This window comes from Ursus americanus, chromosome 26, assembly GCF_024610735.1.
Source record: "Ursus americanus isolate L20-20 chromosome 26, mUrsAme1.1.p, whole genome shotgun sequence".
NCBI lineage: Eukaryota > Metazoa > Chordata > Mammalia > Carnivora > Ursidae > Ursus > Ursus americanus.
In genome coordinates, this window is record NC_142152.1 from 6867551 (window position 1) to 6885342 (window position 17792).

General features: G+C 43.4%; 1 protein-coding gene across 2 annotated transcripts in view; it reads left to right on the top strand.

The window, feature by feature from the left end:
• DAAM1 (dishevelled associated activator of morphogenesis 1) overlaps positions 1-17792 on the top strand; it is a 162883-nt gene that overhangs the window by 79709 nt on the left and 65382 nt on the right. For both annotated transcript variants that reach the window (XM_045810547.2, XM_087855975.1), the window contains exon 3: positions 3857-3946. In XM_045810547.2, coding sequence (XP_045666503.1) covers positions 3857-3946 — 90 coding nt within the window. The remainder of the gene's footprint in view (positions 1-3856; positions 3947-17792) is intronic.

A 17792-nucleotide genomic window follows, 5' to 3' on the forward strand; every position in this document is an offset into this window, starting at 1 on the left:
TTATCTAATTTAATCTATGTCATTCTTACTCAGAATCTGCCAGTGACCTTTGGTTGCTCTTAAGAGAAAGACCGAAGTTCATAGTATTCTTCAAAGCTACTGTTCTCTGCCTGCCATGCTTTTTACCTGTTCAGTTCCTGTTCATCTCTCAGCTTTCGCCTCACTTCCTTGGGGCAGCCTTCATTGCCCTACCTTTCCCCACAACAGGTGGACTGTCAGAGCTCAGCTTCCTGTGTGATCGTATCTTGGTTCATGGAATTATTTGATTTCCCTCCTTCTCACTCAAGAATATGAGCTCTGTGATACTTTTTTTTTTGTCCTTTGCACCTGGCACAATGCCTGGCATTTAATAACAATTCAAAAAAAAAATTGGTTGCATGAGTGAATCCTCGAGAGAACTCTGTCAGATACATATTATCATTCTCATTTTTCAGGTGAACAAATTGAAATCCAGAGGTTAAGGCACTCGTGCAAGGTTGCATAACCCATGTGAGCCGGACCTAGAACTCAGGGATGGCTGACAATACCATCCTCCTCTTTCTGCTAATGGATTCTCAGCAGGCTGTGAGTGCAGCTGATGGATACATTGTCATGCTGCATCAGTGCCATGATTTTACCTACCTGCTGAACGATCAACAGAATGGACAGTCTAGTGGTTAAGAATGTGGGCTCTGTGAACAGTCTAGACTCAAGTTCCTCCTCCACCATTTACTAGCCTTGTTACCTTGAGCAAGCTACTTAATCTATGATTCAGTTTCCTGAAAGATGGGGTAACAGTACCCACTTTATAGGATCGTTGTGGAAAGAAATTCATATAAAACAGTACAACCGAGCACACAGAACATGCTCAATAATGGTTAGCTATTACTGTTACCCGTATCCATATTTATTTATTTGAGGTGGAAGAGAGAGAGAGAGAAAGCATGCGGAGGGGAGGGGGTGGTGGAAGGGCAGAGGGAGAGAACCTAAAGCAGGCTCCATGCTCAGGGTGAAGCCCTTTGTGGAGCTCGGTCTCACGGCGCTGAGATCTTGACCTGAGCCAAAATCAAGAGTCACGACGCCTAACCGACTGGGCCACCCAGGCACCACCCCCTCCATGTTCTTACTGTAATTCAAAATTATATCCAAAGACCCTATAGCAATTTCTAATTTTATTTTGTGGAAATTTCTCTGCTTGCATAAAATCATCTGCTTCTAAGTCCTAGTTCAACTTTGGAAGCCTTTCTTTACCTCTAACAGCAAAATAGAGTAATATTAATCCTCTCTGCTGTGACTTTCTAGGTTTTAGGATTCCCCTGTTTCTTTATACCTCCACTCAGCACAAACCTAGTGCTGTCGTGTAGGAAAAGATGCAACTTGAGTAGTGCCGATTTCCCTCACAAATCACAAACCTGTTCCCCGAACGAAACTCCATATTATCGAGCTGTCTGAATAACTGAACTGAACCCCCCCACACCAAAAAAAAAAAAAAAAAATCCTAATTGTCGGGAAGTGATTTATGTCACATTACTTTCCTCATTCATCAATAAGTGAGAGCAAGTATGACTTAGAGGAAATTAAAAAGGGAAGACAGTAAGAAAAATAATCACTTCACATATATAATAGTTGCATGCCAAAATCTTAACATTTTTAGCATGTTCCCTCATAATGGGATTTTCTGTAAATATCTTTCGTTCCTTCCCTGATTGTTCATTGTTAAAATTCTTAACTTGTTTCTTGTGGTTAGGGTGTCCTAGTGCGTGGGTGTGTGTTTTAGTGACTTAACTGTTTACCTTGCTCTTAAAAGAAAATAGCACCTCATTTATGTCTAAATGACAGGAGAAATCACAATACTCAGCCACCCAGCTACCCGCCCTGTGCCAAGCATTACCGCATACTTAGTCCACATTGCTAATCTTCACAGTAGCCCTGCAAGAGGAATGATATCCCCGTCCTGGAGATGAGGAAGTAGAGGCTTAGGGAGACGAAGCACTTTCCCAGGGAGCTCACACCATATCAGGCCCTGAGTAGCTGGGCCCTGGAAGTGGAGGGGGTAACAGAATAGGCAGAAGGGACAACTAGAAGCAAGCCTGGCAAAGTCAGTTGAGGCTTTAAATGGAAGCTGAGGAATATGTTATTAATTTTGTCGGTGTGTGGAACTAATGAAGTTTTCTGAACTGGGAGCTCAAAACAGCATAGGAGCTCCATTTTTCAGGCAGTGGTCTTAAAGTGTCCCCGGACCAGCAGCATCAGCAACACTTAGAAACTTTTTAGATACTCAGATTTTCATACCGGCTCCCACCGCCTCAGTCCTTACCAGTAGGAGAGCAATGGTTTAAGGAGTCCTCCAGATGAGTTGAAGGTTCTCTCAGGTTTAGGTACCGCTGCTTTAATGAATCCTGGGTGTGCTGTAGGAAGGGTTGGAAAGTCAAGGAGGAGCAGTGGGGAGGCTATTGCCAGGAGCCAATGGAACAGTTATTAGAGGGTAAGTCTGGGTGGTTTCATTGGGAATCAAAATAAGGAAAAATCGTGACACCTTTCACAAAAGAAATAACAGGACTTGATGATAAATAGAGGTAGGAGTATGAGGTGTGAAGCCCGTGTCTACAAGTGGCAGAATTACAGGTGTATACCAAAGGCATTCAGAGGGGGAACGTGTTTATACTCCTCATGGGTCAAAACCTCATTGTGCCTTAACTTACAGGATCTTTTTATGTGTCTTACCCCCACCAGTCTACACCCTCAACTAGATAACTTTCCCTGTAGTAATAAAAATGGACCAGATTCTCAATACCAGTAATACAGACCGGGGATAATGATTGAGTTATTAAATGCCAAGAGCTTTTCTCTAAGCACTTTATATTCATTATCCTGTTGTTGTTATTCATTAGTTATGGATGTTTGTAAATTGCCTTCCCTTACTGTCCAATCTAAGCTGCAGTCCATTGTAAAATTAATGTTTCCAGACACTAATCTGAGAGGCTGAGTCTGGGTTCTGAGTTTGACAGCTGCGGGCTGGAAACCAGCCCCATCGTTACCAGGTGTGTGGTCTGGAGCAAGTTACTTACCCAGTCTTCCACCTAAATTCCCCCAGCTGTATTACAACAGGCATTGTTACTGCAACGAGGATGTAATAACGAGTGGACTCGGGTTGTTGTGGGAACCGAGACAATGCCTGCACAATGCTTGGTGCGTAGAGCACTGAATAAATATTAGTGGGATTCATGACAATGAAGATGCCGTGTGCTTGCCCACAACCTTCACTGGCTCTCTTTGGTCAAGAGAATAAACTCCTTATTCTGGCATTTACGCCTTTTCACAAACTGGTCACTGCCTATCTCCCAAACCTTTCATGTGATGATTCTTTGCGTCATTCCGGTGCTCTAGCTAAGCCGGTCGCTGTCCCCCACACGCACCTCATCTGATCTCACACCCCTGCCTTTGGTTCTGTTGCTCTCCTCCTCTTGTCATGTCCAAGCTCTTCAGGTCCATCCTGAGACTCCGTGTTGGTGGAGCCGCCCCCGGCGAACCCTTATCTGTAATATGAGTAGTCCTTCTGAGCTCCGGAGCTCTGATGGCCTTTACCACTCCGCGGGCCCTCCACCGCAGCGCACTGTCTGTGCTCGGCCCACTTTCCCGCACCCTTCAGTCGGTGCGGGCAGGCCGTGTCCTTCTTGCTGAGCTCGGTACTCAGCCCCATGCCAGACACATGCTTTCTTCACGCTCGCCACACATACCTTGCCTTCTCTGCCTTTTCCAAGCTCATTGAAATATATGTTGGTGGTTTTTCTTTTTCTTTTCCTTAATGATGCTGATAACCTCTCCTGTAGGAATAACGTTTAATCTGTGAAATACTAATTACTATTTTTTTCCTCAGGATGAACTTGACCTGACAGACAAACACAGGGAAGCCATGTTTGCACTTCCAGCTGAGAAAAAATGGCAAATATACTGTAGCAAGAAAAAGGTAAGAGATTCATTGTGTTTATGGTTAACTGGAAAATTAGCATATTTCATGCCCTTTGCTCTCCGTTTTCACCACTGAAGTTCAGACAGCTCTTTGTAATGTACAAACCACATTGTGGCCTTGTTGCTACGTGTGGCCCAGTGCCGACACCTTGGCTATTGTTTTTATGAACACTTTGCTGGACACCACCCCATGTCCTCCACACCTGTAACCATTATTTGTAATCCTATGCAACTGAGACCCAGAATGAGAGTGGCGTACACAAAGATCAAAGTTTCCACCTGTTCTTATATAAAAGCTGGTACCTTGGTAGATTGGGAGTAGTATTCTGGGGTCTCAATCCTCCTTTCTCATCTCCTAGCAGCTTTCCATTTCAGCACCTCTAGGGTGTGGCCTTGTCCTCATGCTCCAAGGTATCTCTCTGGCCATTTCATATTCCAAACCAAGGATGGAGGAAAGGGGAAGAAGGCAAGACAATTCCCTGTGTCCGCTCTTAGGGACATGTCCTGGGAATCATCCGTCTGAATTCCTCTCACATCCCACTGTTATCTACGTGACCCCACCTGCAAGGAAAGCAGTCTTTATTCTAGGTCCTGTTACCTTTGGAGAAGGAAAGAATGGATGTCAGCACTTACGGTGTAGGCATCTCCCCCCGCGGACTATATCTCCTGCAATAAAGTTCACTCTGCCATCTTTTAAACCCTGCGGCAAATTCTCAGACCGTGCCCACCCCAGTTTTGGAACCAGTCAAATTCATGGCCCTCTTTTTCTACTTTTTTCTTCTGTGCCAATAGAAACTTGAATAAGGATGGGGTAAACGGGAAGGGCAGGCTAGCACCTAAGGGAAATATTATCTGTCTCCAGGGCAGTGGATAGTCTATGGTTACTCCTGCCCCAAGGAATTAGGAACAACCTGCAGCAATCCAGTTTCTTTTCCAGGCACAGTCGCAGTCAGAGAAACCTTTTCTTACGCGACTAGTGTGCAGTTTGAGGCCCATTTGCCCACGTGACTGTCTCTCAGCCCCACTGCCTCTTTGCTGCCTTGTTCGGTTGCTGTGCTAGCCTTCCAGGAACATCTCTGCCGTAGCGAGCCTGCATGTGCCCCCTGCAGCCAGACTGGTGCCTCTGTGGGCGAGGCAGCAAGGCTTAACTCCTCGTCGTAGCTCCAGCATCAGACACGTTGAAATAAGTATATGATGAGTGAACCACTACGTTGTCGTTAGTGTTATACTGAACTGCCAAAAAAAAAAAAAAAAAAATTGAAAGCACAATTAGTTTTCCACCTGAGCCGTTACAATTGATAAAACTACGTGTGGGGTTTGATTCTGGGGGCCTTTGCTGAGAGATGTGTCCAGCTTGAACCTTTCTGTATGGTTTCTGAGCTGCTACCAGATCAGACCAAGTTGTAGTCATAAGGATTCCTAATCTAGTAGTAACGAGGAAGATGTGTTTGTGAATGACTGTGCCCTCTTTTCTCTTTGTACATGTCTCTCTTTTGTTGAACTCGTTGTCACGGCTCAGGAAACAGATGTAATACACTGGGAAAGAATTTAAAAATAAAAATAAAAAGTGTTCAGTTCTGAAAGTGATGGTATTGTATGGTCTTGGAAAACAAGGGACCATCTTCCAGACCTAGCCCCTGGTACTGAGAAGGAAAAATCTTCAAGGGCCTGTGTGCACATAGGATGTTGTCTGTTTTGGCTCATCCAAGTGCAGAGTTTTTTCTCAAAATTAGGAAACAATATGAACTGAGGTTTGAGAATATACACTGGAGGAAGGGAAGGGGCAGGAAAATGGGAGCAGCTTACTGAGGGGAAAGTTTTCTTCTTTCCCAGATTTTATTACACCCTTGACAGCAATTGAAAGTTAATCGTGGAAACTACTGCCCCTTAGATTAGAAAAGGCAAACCCTGGAGGATAGTAATGACCTTGGACTTGCAGCTGCTGCTCATTTTTCAATTTCCAGGCCTATCAAATCCCCATGCAAACCCTGTCTCATGTACGCATGGTGAGGTTGCCTTTTTGTAGGAGGGTAGATATGGATGTGGCCAGTGGCCTCAGAATCCCATTTCTTGACGGATGGGCCCTTCCTACTACCTGGCCAGACTGCACAGGTCCTTGGAGGTGCAGTTCTCCTGCCAGCTTCATTCTTGCAGCCTGGATTCCTTACGTGACAGCCACAGCCGAGTCGTGACCAAGTGGGAAAGCCATTTTAACTCTTTAGGGATTCACATGGGGTTATAGATCTGCCTCACTTTAAAATGGATGCTGGTGTTGCTAAGTGAAGGATTTTCTTGATTAGAGCTTCCCAAAATGTTAAAACTCTGCCATGTGTTTGGTCTGAAACTGACCTTTTGGGGTGCTGTAATAAATAGGAAAATAATACAATGAATATGAGAACAAAACTGTAAGCATGAAAAGGGCATGACGTTTACCTGTCTTCATATAATGGGATCTCCCTACGAGACGGGTTGCCTGTTCTCAGAATGGAGCCCATGGTGGCCATCTTTATTACGAAGAACAGACTGTTTTCCTTGGACCCTATCTTAGGTAGCCTTCTCAAATCAGGCTTGTCACCAACAAGCCAAACCACATCCATTTCTCAGGCCAAGGGAAAGCTACAGACTCATGGCTTCTTAGATTTTTCCATCTTTCAAGATTAGAACCCAGGGCATTACAGACATTCTCACACATAGTGAAGCCATAGAGTAAGGGCCCGTGAAAGCCAACAGAAACAGACACATGAGTTGGTGAAAAGCTGGCTTTCTGTGTAAAAGTGCACAGCAGTTGTGGAGGCAAACAAGACTGGGACCTGAGGATGGGGCCAGGCCTTCCTCAGCCAAGTGGCTCTTTTCCACCCAATGGTGACTTGAGTCCCAGCAGCGGCTGTCTGCTTATCAAGCCCTGTGCTTGTTTCTCACACTTGCCTCTATCTGCGTCTCTAGTTGAAAACCCATTTCCAGAGCCAAAATGAAAGCAGCAAAAGTATTTCTGGGGCTAAAAGAATTGGAAAGAAATTAATTGGAGGCTTGCCTAATGGAGTAATCCGGGGGAGAGTAAGAGATGGATGTTGTGGCCTTGTTGAAAGTCCAAACAAATCTGTAAAAACGACTAGACTGGTTGCTCACCCATGGTTTGTCCCATGCTGCAGTCCACCATCTAATGTTTTCTGACTTTCGTGAAAGGACCACGAAAAGGTCCTGTTGGTGGGGCTGGAGGTATTTTCAAATAGGAAATGTTTGTGGTTCTTATCTTTAAAGGTAATTCCCTTTTTAGTTCCAATCACAACATGCTCTTTTGTTTAAGTGAGGTTTTTCCCAGTCTCCAGCCAGAAACTGCATCTGTTAACAATCTTTTGGATTTTAAACTGAAACTTTTTAAACAATGAACCATCTGACCACGAAAGGCATCTGGCCATGCTGTATTTGCTTATTGTTAACATGATTTTTAAACCCTGGGAAAAGTCAGGAGAGAGAGAGGAAAATGGTGTGTACACTGTGTCATGGCGACCACGATCGCGTTGGCCCTGGCAGAAACCTTTCATTGTAGCTCTTCACAGGAGCGATTTGCAGTAGCTGTGTCCACTTACCCAGTCCTGATAGGCATCCAAAAAATCCTTGCTCCCCCTCCTTGAGCTTCCAAGCTTACAGAGTAGGTGAATAGTACTAGACAGTGAGAGCTGTGTCATCAGGTATTGAGGCAAAGATCAGGATTTGATGAGTGCACCAATTGCCCTCCTTTTGTTTCCAATCACTAAAGCCAAGTTTAAGTAAATGGCTTTGGATCCTCCTTATTGCATTTCTGTATCTCTTCAGGTCTTCTGTGGAGAAGGTGAATTTTTACTCTGCCGCCGAGTGTGTGTTTGTAGTTTCATTAAATCCTTTAAGAATCTTGCCTAACCTGGCTGCAGTGGAGTTGTCTCGATGTGTGCAAAGTGCCGATCTGGTGCTAGGGACATTTTGAAGACCTCTAGGAAAAGAGGCTGGAAATTCAGCTGATACTTTTTCACTCACTCCCTTCATTTTGTTTGCATATCCTAATTGGATCACTTCCCCACTCTTCTCCACAAAAAGCAACTCTCCTTTCACCGCAGACACACACAAATTCAAGTTGTGTTGTGTACGGTCGTCAGGTTGCTGCTCTTTCAGTTCCTTGAGAGTTGAGGCCCTCCTGAGTTTAAAGGAACATATGCTAAAGTGGTGGAATTAAGACAAGAGGAACCATTGGTTTTCTGCACAACTGTCAGACAAACCAGCTGTAAAATGAGGAGGCGAGATGATGACGTTCATCCTCTAGTTGCTTCCAGTATCCTAACGAGAAGCTGCTATGGGTAGGCTGGGACAAGAAGCAGGGCTGGGCATTGGACCTGGAAGACCTGAGAAGGAAGAGAAGCTAGGTATCCTTTCTTTACTAAAATTCTTTAAGCAAGAGAAGCTAGGTATCCTTTCTTTACTAAAATTGTTTAAGCATACAGTAGACTGAGCTTTGGATTTTCAAGTGTTCACTTTGTTAGCTCTTGAGATTTGGGAGAGGGAGTCAGTCGAAGGGCAAAAACTAGATTTCAGTAATTGTGTTTCTAGACTTTTTAACAAGTACTCGGGTTGGTTTCCTGCCACTGAGTTTTCACCTGGATAATGGATTCCAGTTGGCATTTGTACTCCCAAGTGCTCAGAGGTTGAAGAAAGTGGCAGAAATAGAAGTGCTCAGAAATAAGACTGGGCTGTCTTTTGCCCTCTACTTCTCTAAAAGAATAGATGAGGGGAGCACAGTAGTGGGAGGACAGTGGGCATCTCCAGGCTCTGCAGGCTGTGAAACTCTGCCTTATCCGTGTTCCCTGACTCTGACAGATGAGGGTTTGCATACAACTCCATACTGATCCACTTAGAAACAACTAGCTTGGAGTATCTGGGGCCTCACTCCACGAAGCCATGCAGTGGGTGAAGGGCAGGGTGGCTTGTGATTCACCTGAGATGTATTGAGTCCTTCCTCTAGGGCAGATGCTTGGCTAAATTCTGAGGATGATTAAACAAATAAATCAAATTTCCTGGAGTGGATGATCCTGGTGGGAGAAGCAGATAAGATCAAACAGTTGCCAAGACTTGTCATGAGCTCCATAATAGGGTAAACAGATAGGCTCTGGGGCACAGAGGAAGGAGCCACCAATCTTTGGGGGTAGAGGTGTGTGACTCAGACAACGGTTCCTTCACCACTTTGTCCTATCTAGCAGTTACACCAGTGAGAGAGCTGATGTTGTCATGCTTTTATCCCATCATCTAGACACTGACTCCATTTTTAACAGTTGAGCTATGTTCACATGGACTGCACACGTTCCCTCTTGATTTGTACTTTGTTCTTTGTCCCTTTTCCAATACTGAAAAGGTCAACATTAGACTGTTGGCCTAATCTGATCTTCACTAAGCACAATTTGTAGGGCTTGTTAGGAAATCTATAAAGAGGCTTAAAGTTTCGAAAAAAGAAGACACAGTGGGGGAAGACTGAAATAACTGAGGTTTGTTCAGCCTGGGGAAGAGAAAGTCAGGTAGAAACTCCAACATAGTTTAAAATAAAAATTAAAAAAAGAAAAACTCCAGCATAGGCTGATGTTCCCTGGGTCTACCCCAGTGAAACTATGGTAACTACCCCAGTGAAACTATGGTAACTGTCAAAATATTGCCAACTTCCTTGGTAAAGAGCTGCTGCCTCAAACCCTCCTGATAAAAATCTCCATGGCAGTCTGACCCTTCCCTCAAGGTTCCACCACTTTTCTCCCATAATTCAAGCATTAACTCCTGCCATGGCTTAACGTTCCGATTCATTCATGCCTGCGCTGTGCTGGTTGATAAGTATTTTGAACATTGGCCTAAGTATGAGATGCTGATTGACCTGAAGATGGTGATCAGAACCATTTGATAATATGTATTCAGAGCCTGAAACATTCCTCTTCTAGGAATTGATCCCATGGAAGGGATGACAAATATAGGCAAAGAACTAGGGTGAGGCATTTCCTTATAATATTGCTCCTGAAAGCCCATGATTGTAACCAACTTAGAAGAGGATGGTTATGATACACAACCCTAATAGAGTATTTTGGAGCCATTGAAAAGTCATGTTTTCAAAGAAATTTTAATGACAGGGAAAACTGCTCAGCATGTAATGATAAGTTTTTTTTTTAAAAAAGGCATAAAACCATAATCAGTAAGATCAGAAGTTTGCAAGGGAGTGTAGATAGAGGTAGACAGACAGAAACAGTTGCTGGGTGGGATTGTGGGTGATTTATTTTAATTTTTTTCCTTATATAGATATTTCCCAAATTTTCAACAGTACATTCTACCCCTTACTTTGGAATATTTTTCCCCCAGTTGTAAAAATAAAATTGCTCTTTTTATTTTATTTATTTATTTTTTTAAAGATTTTATTTATTTATTTGATAGAGATAGAGACAGCCAGCGAGAGAGGGAACACAAGCAGGGGAAGTGGGAGAGGAAGAAGCAGGCTCATAGCAGAAGAGCCTGATGTGGGGCTCGATCCCATAACGCCGGGATCACGCCCTGAGCCGAAGGCAGACGCTTAACCGCTGTGCCACCCAGGCGCCCCAAAATTGCTCTTTTTAAAACATACAGTGTATTTGTATCAGTCAGGTTTCAGAGAAGTGGGATTATTGGCAGCGACACACAGAATGAAGAGATTCACCCTGACATAATCATGGAAGCTGACTGAGCACTCTTCATAAGGCTGTTGTCTTCGTTTCTGTTGCTGGAGCTCTATGTCCTTGGAGCAGGATGTTGGGAAAGAAGGTAGATATAAACTAGGAGAGAGCAAGGATAGGCTGGAGTCCACAAGGACAGACTGAAGCCCATGTCAGTTCTCTCGGCCTCCGACTTTGGTGTGGGTGTAATGCAGAGGCCTGAGCTATTAGTCATGGAGCTCAGCACACACACACCTGGCCCAGGAGAAGCTGAAGGAGGACCCAGGGGAAGGTGGAGCAGCTGCAGACCCGTCTGCTATTCCACACCAACAAGGTGAGCCAGCAGATAAAGGACAACATGCATGAAGTACAAAGTGGCTGCTGCTTCACTTCCACCTTCCACATCTCCTGTGAGAATCTCTCCTGTGGCTCACCGTACCCAGAAACCTGCAAGAAAGGAGATTGTTCAGCCTAGCCAACTCGAACAGTGCAAAGCCACCACACACTTCTACTGAAATTAGGAGGAAAAAGAAATATTATTTAAAATGCAACCAGTGCTTGTGTTGTCAAGGCAACCCTGGCTCCCCCCTCCCCCCCTTCCTTTGTCTAGTTCGGGGACCTGTTTTTTCCCCTTCTATCGCCTCTCTTTTTTCACTCTTCCCTGGTGACATTAAAACAAAGGTGAATCTGTAAACCACCCAAAGTTTTTCAGTACCATGTATCTATTTAGGCAATAACTGTGGAAACATGAGGGTCTTGGCCCTGGTGAGGTTTCCTCAGTTTTCTGCCCAGAAACCCACTGAAGCCATGTTTCTCATTCCCCTTTCCTCCCTAAGTACTATAATCTCACAGCTAGTGACCCAGTTCCTTTCTTTATTTTCTTTTTATTGCAAAAGCCAGTGCTATCAAAATGAACAATGAATCAAAATGATTTTAGATTTGGAGTAGAAAATTCAAGGATTCTCTGCTGCTGGCAGCCCTTAAACCAGTGCTGTATTCCAGTAAAGGGTGGTCGGTTCATGAGTATTTATGTGCCTCCTGGTCCTGTAATCCCTTTGTTCAATAACATCAATTTGGGGCATTTTTTTCCCTCCCAGGGTTAACCAGTTCTGTCATTCCAGCTGTGCCTGCTACCACCCCTGTCTTGAAGTGTGCGGAATGGTCCTGATATCAGAGTTTTGTATTGATACCCAGTAGGCCCCCAGCTTCATTAATACAGAAGCAGTAAGCAAGCTGGCCTATAGAATGAGCCCAAACATATCTCTTCCTTGGTGCTTGGAGAAGTGAACAAATCTAAAATATTGTGGATAAGTTCTGTAGTCTTCTGTTGGGGCTTTCCATTCTGGTACCATACAGGCCTCTGTTTTTCAGCCTTGAGATGTCAGTAAAAGGACTTGCCTTGGGGCGGATTATCTCCAAAAGCCTTTTCAGTCAAGGGGTCTGCCTGCAAGCTTCCTAAGTTATGTTTGCCCCTCATAATTGTTCTAAACTGTATTGTAATGTGTGTGCAACACTATTTTTTCTAAAATAAACAGAAGGCAAGTAATAGCTATGAGAAAATACTTTGCATAGTTAAAGGCCATTTGAAGGGTGACCGGGGGAGGGAGGGTGCCATTTACCAGGACATATTTCTGAACCCCTCTGATTCTCTCTCCTTCTCTGTAAAATGAGACCAACATCATCGAGTGGTTGTGAAAATGGAGATAATACGATTTCAGAGTTAGAGAGCTTGGGGCATGGTCGTGACCACTGTTGCCACTGTCCACTTCAGTGATGGTGGCTATGATCAAAGTAGTCGTGTGGACTCACTTTCCCTGTGTTCGCACTCATAATACCTGTTTTTCTTAGAACAGTAGTAAAGATTTCAAAAGCCCTCTGCCTTAGTTGAACTTCAGAAACTTTTGGAGGCAGAAATAGTAAGTTAGGAGGATACAGTGTAGATAAGGAAAGAAAGCAAGGAAATCTTTGCTGTTGGCACCAGAAATTGGTAAAAGGAGGTCCCCTTTTATGTCAGAAGTTCTAGGGCGGTGGTGACCAACATGCAGTCCCTAAGATCCTGGGTGGAGCCCTGAACCTGGTAGCTCCGGCTACCATGTTTAGGAAGACTGAGACCCTGAGAAAATCAGTCTCTACTCTACTTCTTTCTTCTCATTCCCATGCCTGTTGCAATGCTTCTGTCCCTGCTGACCCTTTGTAGTCGCCGGAAATGCTCCCATCATTGGGCTTGCCTGGCAAGCAGTTTTGAACACCCGCTGAATTCTGGGAAATGGGTATGTGTGTGGGTCGAGCCAGTTTTTCAGTAAAATTAAAATTCCTTCTTTGCTGCCTGGAAGAGGCAAGTGGTTGAAAATATCTTCAGTTTCTGAAATAAGAGGACTAAACATATTTTTGGATGAAAACATTGCTGCTGCTGTTTTTTTGCAGTGGGGGAAAAAAAATCCCATCATAGGACACACCACCAAGAGGTTCCACTAAACGAGTCAGCTTTACAAATAAGTCATTTATTAGGTTGAAGCAAGCTGGAATTACAAGTGCACTGTTCAGCAACAGCATTTGTCCAGAGTTGCTGCATTATAACTCAGTAGTGCTTTCTGGCTGTGTGCTTTCCAAAATTAAGCTAACGAAGCAAAACTTCAGTGTTGAGATAATGAAACAGTGTTTTAGCACAAGTACTGCTATTGTTAGAAATCTTAAACCTAATTACAAGTGCAGATGTTCTGGGTCCCAAGAAATTGGCATTCTCTAAAATTTCTAAAAAAGGAAACTAACAAATTTCTGATAACTTTCCCTTCCACTCATGGGATAAACTGTTATTTCCTGGTTGGTGATTTTATTTTTGTTGTGAAATTTTAAATATACAAAATGGTACAAAGTGTAATAAGCACCCATGTTGAACCAATGCTAACATTTTATCATAATCACTATGGCTTTTTTAAAAAGAAATGAAACATTATAAGTATAGTAGTGGAAGCCCAAACAGGACCTATTCTGGAGGCTTTATGTATTTTCTTTTCCTCACGCATGTATTTATAAGCTTATTCTGCGTGTCTGTATTCATAAACAATATATGGTACTTCTTCATTTTAACCACAATCTAATATTCCATTATATGAACACGCCACAGTTTAATTATTTTATACCCCTTTGGATAATGCTTTTTCATTATTTAAAAAAAATGTGGCAATGAACAACCTTGTGCATGTGTTCGAGAATTTTTCTGGGATAAACACCAAGACATGTAATTACTGGGTTGTTTGCTAAGAACATTTTTCACCTTTAATTGCTCTCCAAAGTTGTTGTAACAGTTTATACTTGCAGCAGCTTCGTTTCCAACCTCTGAGGGATCGGTACCCCCTGAAGGGGGGGACCGATACTCTGTTGCCTTGATCAGTCACTTTATTGAAGTTCGAATGTTTCAGATACAGAAACTCATTCAGGTTCTTTTTCTTCAATATGTCTTAGCAAATCAAACCGAAGTAAAAATTACTAGAATAGAAAGTGCTCATTTAAAGAAGAAAAACCCAAGATTTGGAAAATGAAAAGCATTCCATCCAAATACCCATAAAGCGTTAGAAGTGTATAAAAATGGACAATTCACTCAGCATTATGTTTGTTTGGTTTGACTACAAAGGAAACTGCTCTGTGTGTGGTTCACTCTTCCTCTCCTCTAGACCTCTTTACACCCTCAGTCCCAGACCCAGGCAAATTGTGTTTCTATCTTTAGCAAGCCCTTGACTGGTGTCTGCTGTCCCCCAACACAGGAAGTCGCTCCGAGGCACCAGCCACTTCCCTGACGGGCAGCTAGAGTACAGGTGCAGAGCCGACACGTCTGCACGGGCAAGCCGACCTGCCGTGGCTGGTTGGTCTCTTCCTCAACCAGAGTGCCTTTATCTTGAGCATCTGTAAAAATCGTGGAAGCCTTTCTCCCTTCTTATACTCCTCGATTCCTTTGGATGTTAAGAAATTGAGATGTATAACTGCTGTGTGTCTATCCCCCATGACTAAATTCTGAACTAGTTTCTGCGTACAAGTCATTTCTTGGGTTTGGGGACTGTTGATTCTTCAATCTGTAAAAACTCTGGTTCTTGATAGGATTGTAAAAGCAGCGGGTATATATCTGGTTTGTGGATACCAGCTCTCTTTTGTGCTTCCTCATGCTTGCATTTCTGCAGTGAATAACACCCCTCTATCAAAGGCTTTGCTTTCCCTGTAAGTAGGGAACACCATGCTGGAAGAGGGTGGGAGAGAATGAGCCTGTATTTAGGTTCACTTATAGTCATTCAAACAACAATAAAATAAGTAAGTAATACAGAGCTGGAAAAAAGTAGGCCATTTTGCTTTGACAAATCAATGAATGTGGGTCATGGGGAGAGGTGTTGTGTGTCCTATGGAGATCTATTTTTCCCTCTGGCATGGGGGCTGGAGAAGCAACTCCCCCAGCTTTCACTCTTTGTTTGTCACTCATGCCTGCTTTGGTGCTGCACTATGGAGAGAACGCTCCTACTTGAGCTCCAGTCGCTAGAAAAGATTTGTAGTTTCAGGTTTGAATGGAATCCCGGGGAGGGCAGTGGTTCTCAACTGCCTTAGCGTAGCTATCTTTGGCCTCCAAATCTTCATTCTTAAGCAGATCCCTTTTGACGGCTCTGGTACAGAACAGATTCCATCATGTGTTAATTGCAGAGTTAGGAGTACAGGACTGTCTTGGCGCTGTCAGTCTTTGCCATAGAGTACTTGTCCGCAGTGCTATGGTGGAACCGAGGCTCTACATGCGACTCTGTGAGGCCCTTTGAGCCCCTTGCCTGTGTGTGTTGAAGCACATAAGCACACTCTCTTTTACTTCCAAAATTCTGTAATCTACGGGTGTAGAAATACACATTGAGTGTCTTAGGGATAGCTGTATCTCTGATGAAAAGGGATATCACTATATCTCACGTCTGAGGATCCAGAACTAGCTGCCTATTCTGATTATCACCAGCTCCGTGGGTCCCTGAGGGACATATAGCACAAGAGAGCCTCCAGATTGATGTACAGCCTTGGTTTCGGTATTCCTTAGCACTGTGGCTTCCTTCCCCGGTTGACTGAATGCACTGTGAATAACCTCAAGCAGAGCTGGCAAAAAGGTTTATCTTGATTACCAGCTCTGAACAGTTGGGGGTTGAAGCCTGGAGCACTTTGAGAAACAATCAGAGGTTGTGGATGGATTCAATAAGATGAGTGTGGTAATTAATTAGCAATGTCTGCCATGACACATGATGGGAGAATGAGGCATATGTAGCCAATTTTGCCATCCTTGTCCTTGAGGGCTCCTCTTGCTTTGAGATTGTAGTTGGATGAAAATAGCGTATTCCATGCTTTCTCCCCCCCCCCTTCCCCCGGTATCTTCCCCGGTCTTCTGCAGACTCTGTGGGTGCTATGCACCTACTTTCATAGAACGAATACCCCAAGCCTGCCTAATTTCACCATCTCCTGGAGATAGGTCTATGAAAGTCATCAGTGGAAGGAAGTATCCACTTTAGGAGAGGTATCAGAGAAGAACAAAAGCCCCTTTTCATGAGTTTTTCCTACACATGTATTCATTTTATTCTTTTCACTGATAGCACTAGCACTCCAAGTACTTTTGAATCCACATTCTGCTCGGTGCATCTCAGAGCTTCACCGCCTCGTGAAGTGGGAAGAAACTTTGAGCTTCCAGTGTAACTTAGAGTATGCTGCTAATACTTCTAATTTGGGGTTCTCCGAATTCCTTATACTCCAGGAACCTAGTAATTTGTGGAGCTAGAAATGGGTTACAGTAGAAAGTCTACCAAAGAATACAGACTTTAAATTACAGTGTCTTAAATTCTCTTGTTGTTCTTCAATGCAGTATGGGAACAACATTTGTGTTAAGCAGTCTTAAGATAATATCCTTTTATCTGTCGTATGTAGGGGAAGGCATGCTATGTGTCCTCAGTTTCTAAGACGTACTTCCCCCACGTCCTCACATTTAGGCATTTCTTAGATGATGACATCTTCTAACTGATGTTTTTCTTTTTTATTTCTTCTGCCAGGTTGCTGTTGTAAATTCAGTAGTATGCCGTAGAGTCAATGATAACTTAAAATCAGAAATAAGGTTATGATTCCCCTTCTTGGGGACAATTAATCGTGTCCTAGAGTTTTTCACAGTCATCCTGAGAATATGTATGCCTATACGGGCTTACTGTTTCCCCTGATTCTCTGCTTAGTTTAATTACTGTTTTCCAAAGCCCTCTCTTTATAGCCTTGTGTTAAGCATTATATTGCAAATCATAAACACACTTTGGTTGTTTTCCCAAGCGCAGGTTACAGAACATCAAAACCTGCTTTATGACTTTCTGAAAGCCTGGTCTGGTAGCAGCAAATCTGGTAGCAAGATGTGAGGCAACAAAGGCCATTGACCCCACTGATTGGATTTCCACACTGCATACAGGTTTAGTGATGTGTGTCCAAACATGTTAATTTACCAACCAGCTGGACTGAATTGTACCTGTGTCTGTAGCACTCCATGGTGGCATGTAGGTCAAAGACTTGACTCTTAACAAGCTAACAGAAGTAATTTGTTTTATGTCATTGTATACCTTCGTGTCGTAGGCAACAGGGGAATGTGGGCTTGTATCATTTCTGAAAATAATAATTGGAGAATGTTTCTTTTTCTTTGCCATGAAAATGAGGGGGAATTGTCATCTAAAATTGGCTTCAGATGTTGAAGTTATACTGATTGAGATTTTTAGGCTCCAGTCATATTCCATGCTGTGAAGTGCTTTGCCAAAGAAATGACTTGTTAAAATAAATAAAATAAATGCCTTGTAGTTTAGGAAGGGGACTATAAAGTCTCTGCTTTTAGTTCTAGGTAAAGATTGTGGCTATTTTCTTAGATATATCAGCATATGAAATGCATTTTCCCCTGGATCCTGTAGCATATGACTTTTAAGATTTGGGTTCTGGAAAGTCAGCCAGGGCTTTTTCAGGAAAGAACAGGGTGTTGGAACAGACTGAGGCCCTGAGCTGTTTTAGAATGCCATTGGTCTCTTTACTCTTGAAGTCCTATTGTTCCTCTTCTCTTTGTTCAATTGTTGCCATCCTCATAGACTAGATCTCTTTCAAGTGGCACCCTTTTCTTTTCTGGGGTTTGTGATTTGGGGGAGA